General features: G+C 34.9%; 2 protein-coding genes across 2 annotated transcripts; both read left to right on the forward strand.

Moving 5' to 3' along the window:
- The first annotated feature begins 237 nt into the window (after positions 1-237).
- On the forward strand, positions 238-1,200 carry LOC136802676 (uncharacterized). Its single transcript, XM_067059435.1, has one exon. It carries the CDS (start codon positions 238-240, stop codon positions 1,198-1,200), a length of 963 nt encoding a protein of 320 aa, XP_066915536.1.
- Positions 1,201-1,337: 137 nt separating this feature from the next.
- On the forward strand, positions 1,338-2,177 carry LOC136802677 (uncharacterized). Its single transcript, XM_067059436.1, has one exon. It carries the CDS (start codon positions 1,338-1,340, stop codon positions 2,175-2,177), a length of 840 nt encoding a protein of 279 aa, XP_066915537.1.
- The last annotated feature ends 8,441 nt before the right edge of the window (positions 2,178-10,618 follow it).

Consider the following 10,618-nt stretch of genomic DNA (forward strand, 5'->3'; position numbering starts at 1 on the left):
GGGATGCATCTCAATCACTCATCTGCACTGCAATTTACGCTCGTTTTCCTCGACCTCATGGGGAATTTCATCACAACTCATTTTCGCCAGAACTAAAGTCGTACCAAAAGATTACACTCTACCTCGGGCAGAATTATTTGCTGCTCTTGTAAACACTCACACAAGCGAATCGTCGTTAAACGATCATTGAAAAGTCTTCATGATTCCTCTATCAAGCTGACCGATAGCCAAATTGCAATGTACTGGATAAGCAATGACGACAAACCTTTGAAAAAGTGGGTTCGAAGTCGCGTCTTAGAAATCCTTCGTTTCTCGGACAAGAAAGATTGGTACTACGTTCCAACAGATCAAAACCTTGCAGACCTTGGCACCAGAAGAGGAGCCACATTCCAGGATATCGACCAATCATCTAATTGGATCAATGGACATCAGTGGATGAAGCAATCACAGTCATCATTTCCCATCCAATCAGCATCTGAAGTTACGATCTCCAACAAACAGATGGTTGAAATCAACAAGGAACATACTATCGTTCAAAGTTATCACATCTTATCATTCAAAGAAACATCTGAAAGGTATAAATTCTCTCAATACCTTCTGAACCCAAATCAACACAAGTTTTCTACAGTTATTCGTATCATGGCAATCGTCTTCAAGTATATTTACACTCTACTCAAACGTAAAAAAGATAAATCTCGCTCCCAACTCACCATGATGAAACATTCAACCATTCTCATTAACGATGACGAGATCAAAGCTGCCGAGACGTATTTCTACAGGAAAGCATCACAAGAGATAATTCAATTCCTTCCAAAATTAAAATATGAAAATATCACCAGACTCAACGACAATGGAATCTTGGTGTACACTGGTCGAATCCTCGCCGATGATCAAGTATCCATAGTTGGACGTTTCACCAAATCAATGAAAGATTTATCTTCGACATCCTTTTGTGTACCAGTTATAGACAGAAGATCACCAATTGCATATAGTATCATCCTCGACACACATTGGAATCATCCAGAAGTCAGTCATGCTGGGATAGAGTCCACACTTCGCTATGTCCTCAAGAAAGTTTACATCCTTGAAGGTCGAATTCTTATCAAATCCATCAAAAGTTCGTGTCAACGTTGCAAGTTTTTGGCAAACGAACCATCGACATGGCTATGGGTCCAATCTCCAGATGCAATATCACCATAGCTCCAGCATTCTTCTACACCCAAGTCGACCTATCTGGACCGTTTCAATGCTACACACCACATCACAAACGAAAGACAGTTAAAATATGGTTGGCTGTCTTCTGCTGTTGCTCTACATCAGCTGTCAAAATCAAGGTTATGGACGATTATGGAACGACATCATTCATCCTTGCTTTCAATCGCTTCTCCTGTGACCACGGTTACCCGAAACGACTTCTTTGTGACGAAGGAGGTCAACTCATCAAAGCCTGCAAAGAAATGCAACTTGATTTCATTGATATCAAATCCAAATTGATGAAACAAGCACGTGTTGAGTTCGAATTATGTCCAGTTCAAGGCCACTCAATGCATGGAAAAGTAGAACGAAAAATTCGTGAAATCAACAGTTCAATCGAAAAATCTGCTCACAACCAACGTCTTTCAATCCTTCAGTGGGAAACGTTATCATCATCTATTGGCAATCAAATTAACAACTTGCCCTTGGCTGTTGGTAACATTGTGGGAGACTTCGAATGTCTCGACTTGATAACGCCGAATCGTTTACTATTGGGACGAAACAATAATCGTTGCCCCATTGGCATTCTATCATCTACCAACCCATCAAATATCATCAAGGAGAACCAATTCATCTTCAATGCCTGGTTTGAAGTTTGGCTTCTCGTCCATGTGCCAAAACTCATGCACCAGCAAAAATGGTTTACATCAGACAAAATCAACGTTGGCGATATCATCTTGTTCACCAAAAACGAATCAGTTCTGTCAAACTCGTACACCTATGGAATCGTCAAGAGTCTCGAATTCGGTCGTGATGGGGTGGCACGTAAGGCCATCATTCGATATCGTAACGAAAATGAAAGCGTATTTCGAGAAACAAAACGAGCTGTTCGATCATTGGTCGTTATTCATCACGTGGACGATTGTGATATGATGAAAGAGTTGGGTGAAATGGCTTTATATGTTGATTTGATTCGTAAATGAATTCGTAAATTATGGTAAATGTTTGCTTTTTGGTGGGAGTGTAATGTGATTCATCAAATTTTTAGTATATTTAAAAAAGCAAAAATATTTTATAGTTCAATTTTCAGTGTCTTGTTTTTGTCAGTGTCTTTTTGTCCCCAGCGTCTTTTCTCTCTTGTGCATTCTCGTGTTTCATGCGTCGTTTGTTTTGTTCTATGTTTAAAGTCATTTATCTATGTTATCAATTATTTCAAACACTTTGTCAGTTATTATCATTTTGTCATTTAGTCATTATCTAGTAATTAATTATTTCACACGCATTTTATTTAATTATCATTTGATTTCTCAAGAGTGTTATATATTCATTGTTTTTATCTTGTCAAACTAGTTTTTTTGTATCAAATTTATTATAAAAAGGCCAACTTTTTCTCACTCGCTACTCAGTCACAAGTTGACTATGAGAGAGTCAACATCAATATGACTAATGACAAATGACAATAATCAGAATTTAACTTCAATTTCAACTTTGTATTTTCACTGGCTCACATTTCCAGCACACATTCTTGGCCAGCTGGTAGGTTTTCTTGTTTCTTGTTTGCACTTTTTCTGTTTTCTTTGTTTCTTTTTGCATAGTGACTGTTCAGGCCTTAGGTTAAGTTAAGTTAGGCTCTACTTGTCAAATACATTTATAATTCAAGGCTCAATTTATTTTGTTAATTAGAAACTTAGGAATTTTCATTCATTTTATTTCTTAGTTTGAACTTGAACCTCAATATCAATTCATCAATCAACGTTACAAATTCTTGTCTGTGTGTGTGCGTGGACTTACACACTCTTTGTTGTTTGTAGTTCTGACAGGAGAAAACATTTTATTTTTTCATACTATATATATATGTTTATTTTTATCAGAGGAGAAGAAGCATTTACTCACAAACGGTTGTGGCTTCTTCAAAATGGCGAAAGACACGTCTGGACTAATTTTATACTCTACTCTTCAGTCTCTTGTTTGTAGTTTTTCTATGTTTTTGAACAGTTTGAATGATTTTCTGAAAGATCAACACCGGTGGTGGGATTTGAACCGAAAATGCAAAATTTCCACAATGAGAAACACTGAGAAAACCAACACTCAGGAAAGTCACAGTGTGTTTCTGACAGCTAATTATTATCTATTATCTATTATCTATCTACTATGGTTGAGTTACAGGAGGCTCTGGAAGCCCATTCTTGCAACTATAGATGCTTTTGAGTAAGCATCCCGTCAGCACCTTGAATTGACTACCCAATTCCCCTCAAATGGCATGGGTTGACCCGGGCGACGGTTTGTTCACTTGCCAAGTGAACCGTTGTGAGTGGGAATCGAACCTTGGTCGCCTGTACAGGAATCAAGGTTGATGCCCACTATAACGCCTCATTATTTTACAAACTCTACGGAAAAGACTAAATTTAGAGAAAATCACAAAAGAGTGCTTGTTTTTTCGAGCTCAAATCCTGAGCCTAACTGATAAATAATCCAATTCCTAGCTAGCTAATCTGATACACAACCACACCCTTAAACCCAAGCCATCTAGACTAGGTTGCCTGAGGTCCTGACACTATTCCTGCATGCTGGAGTAGCAGCTTGACGAGCTCCACGCTAAGGCTGCTAGGAAAATTTATCAACTTGACAGCAACCTAACAGATGAGGACTTGTTAAAAGAAGCTGGTTGGATGAGTATGCCCTATATGTACAAACGAAGATTGCTTTGTATTATGCACAAAGTTTTTTCAAAAACATTGACAGTGAAATTGGAAAAATGTTCTGTGTACCAAATGATGATACTCCTCAAAGAAGAGATCATCAAATTTCCATTTCAAAACTATACAAAACACAGAACCAAAATACGTTTGTCAGACGAGCATTGAAATTTTGGAACTCAATGCTCAATGAACTTACTGGTGTGAAATCATCCAAATTTAAAAATAAGATTAATAAATTTTCATTTGTATACAATTCATTTAACATACACAACGATCTTTCTGTAGTCAATTTTTTATATCCCAATCTACTTATATTTATTTATAAACCTTAATACTTTTACTTTTTTAGTAAGATTTTCCTTACTTTGAATTACATAACGATGAATTCAAATACTACAACATTTAGCGCTCTTCTTACTACAATTTTAGGCTTAGTCTCATAATCTTCGTTTTATCACACTATCACTTCTGACTTATTTCTAAACCTCAGTCTCAGTCTTGCCTTGCTCATTAAACCTCCTAATGTCAGAAACTTTTTTAGATTTTATAATTTTTTAACATATAACTTTTAAATATTTTCATTTTTATTCTAATTTATTGAATTTTATGTTGTAGGTCCACATCAGCTATGTCTACCCTTTTGCAACCTACAGCTACAAGCTACATTATCAAATAAATGAAATTAAAAGAAAGAAAAAAAAGGATCAAAAATATATTTTTGTGTCTTTCACCATTTATAGTGTGAAAAGGTGAATAAAAAAAGTGAACTTACTCACACGATCAAAATTTAAAAGCAAATGACTGAACTGATGAAATAGGAGGTGATATATAATATGTAACCAGATTGATTGCTAAACTGGTAAACCAGACGTCCGCGCTCGATAGGATCAATCATCAGCACGGCTCGATGACGGATCGATATTGTGATCGATGGATTACTTAACGATCCGGATAGGAGATCGATGGAAGATTCAGCCATTAAAAAGTCTTAAGTATCGATCCTTCGTTGATCCATTTGTCATCGATCGTTAATCGAATCATCATCGATTGTTAATCGATTCGTCATTGATCGTTAATCAATTTGTTATCGATCATAAATCGAGTATGAGTCGATAGGGTCGATAAGATCGATAAAAGATCGATGATAGATCGATAAATAATTGATAACTAATCATAAAAAGCTTAAAAAAATCTTGAGTATCGATCCTCTATCGATCTCCTAGCCGGATCGTTAAGTAATCCATCGATCACATATCGAGCCGTTCTGATGACGTCTGGGGTAAAAAAGAAAAATAGACTGTGTTTCCTGTGCAATATGTGATGTTGGACTGTTGGAGCTGGTATGGGGATGAACATGTGAGCAACCAGACTGCCAGAGCAGGGAACAGCAGCGTGATTGAGCAGCAGCCAGCAGACACACAGCAGACAGCACCAAGCACCAGACTACACTACACTACCAGTGACCAGATTGCCAGAGCAGAGAGCTTGACTTGAGAAAGATTTACCGAAAGATCGAGGCGAAAGCGCGATCAACTTTGTTTACACCATTGCTATCACAGTGTAAAATTCTCACGAATATTTTGTTCTCCATCTTTAGGACAGATTTTGTTGACCCTACTAGATTTTCTGAATTAATCAGATTTCTTTGGAGAATATTAGTTTAATGAAATACAAAATTTTGTAATGTTAAAATATGTCAATTCATAATTGTTCATTAATTATCAAATTTTGATTTAAAAAATTGATGAAACAAAAAGATGGAGTGACTTTCGTTTTTTGTTTTCTGAGAATAGACTGGGCACGAATGTTGTGATTTGTGTATTCAAAATGGCGCATTCGGAAAGGTCAACAAAACCAACCAAAAACAAAAAACACCTTGATATGAAATTGAGTTTAATGGAAATAGCCAGAATACAGTATATATGTAAAGAAGAAGGGAAGAAAGCATAGTATTGACGAAGTTTAAAAGGGAAGAAAGCATGGCACATGGCATGGTATTAACGAAGTTGAAGAAAAGAAAGGGAAGAAGGGAGAAAGGGACGGCATGTACAAAACGCCTACTACCTACTACTTAATACTTACTACCTACTGCTTACTACCTACTGTAAAATAGCTCAAAACGGCTCGAAATTACCTTTAAAATATTCAGCATGTTAAAATTAGCAAAATCTGGTGGTAAAAAAGTTAAAACTTCTTCTTTTATCGTACTTTGAAGACTTCAAAATATTTTCTCTCTTTTATTTTGTTTATGACTTTTTCCCGCGCTTTTTCTATAAAGTTTACAGACGCAGTGCTTCATAGAAGAGAAAAATATTTCCTTCGCACACTTACTTATTCATGTCAGTTTTATTTATAAGAATTGATCAATCTAAAAAGTTAAAATACTTTAAGTACATGTTTTTTTATAAGCAAATGTATGCCCCTTGGTCAGGCTCGAGTATGCTTAAGCTTTCAAAGCATATTATGCTTTTGATTCACCCAACCAAATTTTTTAATAAAATCTTTAAAATTTTGTTAATATTCGATTCAAAAAGCATTTCAATTTTTGAGCAGTGGAATGTGGCTAGCCGTGAAATGTCTTTTTTTACTTGACCACTTGCAAACCTTTTTGAATAGAAAGAGATTGACTACTTGAAAAATATTTCAGGCTAGCGTATATGCTTATGTTATGCTTAGGAAATCTGCAAATCTGAGCCTTCATATGCTTATAAGCGTAATGCTTATAAAAAAAACATGTAAGTAGAGCCCTATGTTTCACTGGGTACTTGCTGAAAATCCTTTGACATGTCTTTGACATTTATTGACAAAATGACCCTTTTGAACCAAACTATTGACAGGGTCGTAAAATATGACCTTTGTAGACTTTTCATTTTATGTAGCAAAAATTCTTATTGTGCTCAATAAGATGCTTTCAGTATTGCAAGGTAGAAATTTTCAGTAGGAAAATATTACAAAGAGCTGTTTTAGAGGTGTCAATTTGACCATGTCAAAGTATTGACGAAATGAAATTTTTGATAAAAATATTGACACAGTTATTGAATATTAAAAGCTTCGCAAACCAATTCCAAGAAATATTTTGGCACCATTTGATATGATGCAGATCATACAATAGGATAGAGATAGATTGACCCCCTATTTATATTACAGAGCCTTTTTTAGACATTTACGTGTATTCTTATCGTCTTATAATGAGAGTCATAAGAGGGAGTATGTTTAGGAAAAAGGAGAGTTCTTATAATAAGAGTGATAAGAGAGAGTAGGTTTAGGAAAAAGAAAAAATCAAGATAATGGCCGTTTGTTTTATACTTCAGTATACTTATATGAGGCGAAGAGAATATTTACTCACTACGTAAATATGCTAAATATTCTTTTAGATAACACTTTTTTCAAGTAAATATAAAGCAAAGACTTGTGTGTTAGCATTCAGATATTACAAAACCAATTTTTTTAGAATAGAGATTTCGAACAAGCGAAGGAGAGTTCTGGTCTGTAAAGTATACAAACTGAGTAGGTAGTAAGTAGTAGGTAGTAAGTATTAAGTAGTAGGTAGTAGGCGTTTTGTACTTGCCGGACAAACAAGGGAAAAAGCATGGTATTGACGAAGTTGAAAAGGGAAGAAGGGAGAAAGGGACAAGGGAAAAAGCATGGTATTGACGAACTTGTAAAGGGAAGAAGGGAGAAAGGGACAAGGGAAAAAGCATGGTATTGACAGAGTTGAAAAGGGAAGAAGGGAGAAATGGCAAGGGAAAAAGTATGGTTTCACAAAGTTGAAAAGGGAAGAAGGAAAAAAGGGACACAAGACTGCAAGAGAAAGTATGATATTGACGAAGTTGAAAAGGAAAGGAGGAAGAAAGGGACACAAGAAAGAAAGGGACACAAGAAAAAGTATGATATTGACGAAGTTGAAAAGGGAAGAAGGGAGAAAGAGACAAGGGAAAAGCATGGTATTGACAAAGTTGAAAAGGGAAGAAGGGAGAAAGGGCAAGGGAAAAAGTATGGTATTCACAAAGTTGAAAAGGGAAGAAGGGAGAAAACACAAAAAGATGAAACATAACATTGACGGTGAAATTCTTAAAAAGATAAGATTGACTAATAGCAGATTCAGCTTTGCCAAATATTAGATTCATACAAAGAGAATATAAAAACAAGTTGGAGAGAGTACGAAAAAAAATCCTATTTTTCGATGTGTGGGACCGTAATAATAGCTATTTATTTGCGCTCTATTATGAGCGGACCAATGGGAGTGCGTTATTTTCTCTTTTTTTTTAATTGACGTTTACGAGAAAAACAACGAAAAAAGACGAGCTTTGTTCGGACTCGGACTGAACTCAATAATAACAGAAATTCTTTTTTTTCTAAAATTATTTATAAAAATATCTCTGAAGCTGAATTGTAGCTGTATATTTCAAACATGAAATTACATACAGAAACTATTTACTTAAGTTGAAAATATAAGAGTTTAATATCCATGATCCATGCATGATATGTCAAAGCAAACTACAAAAAAGACAATTTCATACAGAAATGCATGAATAATCAGATTTGAAAATTTTGAAGATTTGAAAATGGTTAGCATTTAAAATATATCTAATATAAATATATGCAGGTATATAAAAAAGTTTATCAGTTATCTGTCATCTGTATGTAACAATAAATACTGTCAACTGTACAACACCCACCACCACCAGTTAAAACAAAGATAATATAAAATGTAATGCTTGGAAGCTTTCGATTGACTTTGAGTAATGCTCTCCTTTGCTTCGAACAAAAATCACATCGAGTTGGTCCATGGCTTTTGGAAAGAAGAACCTCACAACTTGAAGCTCGAATGATAAGTGAGTTAGTGGTCATAACATTTAGTTCCTGGTCCTCTAAATATCCATTCGGTAAAAAAGACTCGAACCCTTCAACCTTGTATTCAATTAGTTCACGGAAATCATCATTTCCTATGCAAATTTTAGCTTCTTTCAGATCTTGAAGTACACTTTCAATGTTATTAGCTGTTAAAATGACTGTAAGACTTTGAAAGAACGATCCCTGCGTTATGTCTCTTTGATAAACCTTTAACATCCAAGAGAGATCATATTTTACAGTTAAACAAAAGTGTTATAACATTGTCCTTGTCCAACAAAGCAATTTTTACTATTTTCTTTGACAATAATTCCAGCAGTATGAAACCATTCTCTTTAGTAATTGCAACTAAAGTATCAAGGTCAAAAATCTTGGATTGTTTCATTGTGGTGGAAACTTGTTTTCTTTTAGTCGGTGCAATCTACATAACGTACAACTATCATCATGCTTAAACTCTGCAATATCGTAGAACTCAAATACTGGCCATCATATTCAACTTTATTCAGTTTGACGGAGCAATTGTGACACAATTTTGTTGGGTGTTGAAGGGGATCATCATCTGAAACATCATGGGAAAACAGCTCAAAATCTTGTCTTTTCTTTCAATTGAACACATACATGTCTTGACGTTGGACTCGTTTGTGTTGATTTTCTTTCTACAAAGTCTGCATACCTTGGAAATTTTTCTCGAATGTTCTTACATTCCATCTGTACAAATAGTATTCTCCATTACAATTCAATTCAACTATAAACTCATTTTTCTTCAAAGCCACAAAATAAAAACAACTTTTAAACTTCGAAAAGAAAAGTGTTTAGCTAAAAAAGTGTTCGGCAGAAAACAAAAACCTCGTCGGTCCGTGCAATGCTCGGGAGTTATGCTGTGAGTTTCACATTTTGTTATTTAGGGTATAATATGATTAATTATTGTGGAAAATTGTGGATTATTTTGAAATTTTTTAATACTCCAATGTAATTTTCAATCTTTTAGCTTTCCGTAGATATGTACATTATATGTCACAGAAACCTTCAACACTATTTAGTTTTGCTTCAAAGTGACCATACTTTTCAACCTAAATTTGGCAAAAAAATAGTTATTGTGGAAGTTTGTAAGATAAATCTTGATAAAATACAGAACATATGGATAGTTAAGAAGCCAATACTCCTCTGTTTATAAAAAAATTGCAGTTTTTAGGTTAGAATTCAATTATTTTGATCACTTTCGTTTTCAAAAAGTTCAAAAACCAGGCATGCCCGACCCAAATCTAGTGTCCCACACATCGAAAAGCGCGGCAACATCAAAGACCCGCGAATCAAAGGGAAATCAAAAGAAATCGCTTCAATAGCAAGCTGGCGCTCAATCCAGCTTTAGCTTTTATATTATCTTTGATTCATATCATTATATGAGATTACTATGATAATTTTTGTAGCATTGTTGCTTGTTTGTTGTAATATAGTTGTAATATATACATATAATATATGTAATATAGGTCGCCTAAATGGTTCTTATACTAGACCCGATCAATCTGAACTAATCAAACTCCATTGAACGATTATAGTTCAAGTAAAAATATTAATCCAACCTAATTGGACAGTCACAATTTTTGAAGAAATAGGAGTCAATTAGTTCAGTCAGTAAAAAGTTCGATTGGTTTGATGATATCCAATCCTCAAACCTCACCTCTTCCCTCACTTGAAAAAAATTTATCGCAGTTCAGGATTACCATTTTGACAGTTCCTGGACTTAAGGATTATTTTACCCAGATATTTATCTATCTGGAATAAATATATCCCCTCTGTTGTAATTTCTCCTGCTGCCGTGTGGTAGACTACTACCTACCTCACAAAAAAACTGCCTTGATAAGGGCGTTGAAAGG

Source organism: Clytia hemisphaerica, unplaced genomic scaffold (genome assembly GCF_902728285.1).
Source record: "Clytia hemisphaerica strain Z4C2 unplaced genomic scaffold, Clytia hemisphaerica genome assembly, whole genome shotgun sequence".
Taxonomy (NCBI): domain Eukaryota; kingdom Metazoa; phylum Cnidaria; class Hydrozoa; order Leptothecata; family Clytiidae; genus Clytia; species Clytia hemisphaerica.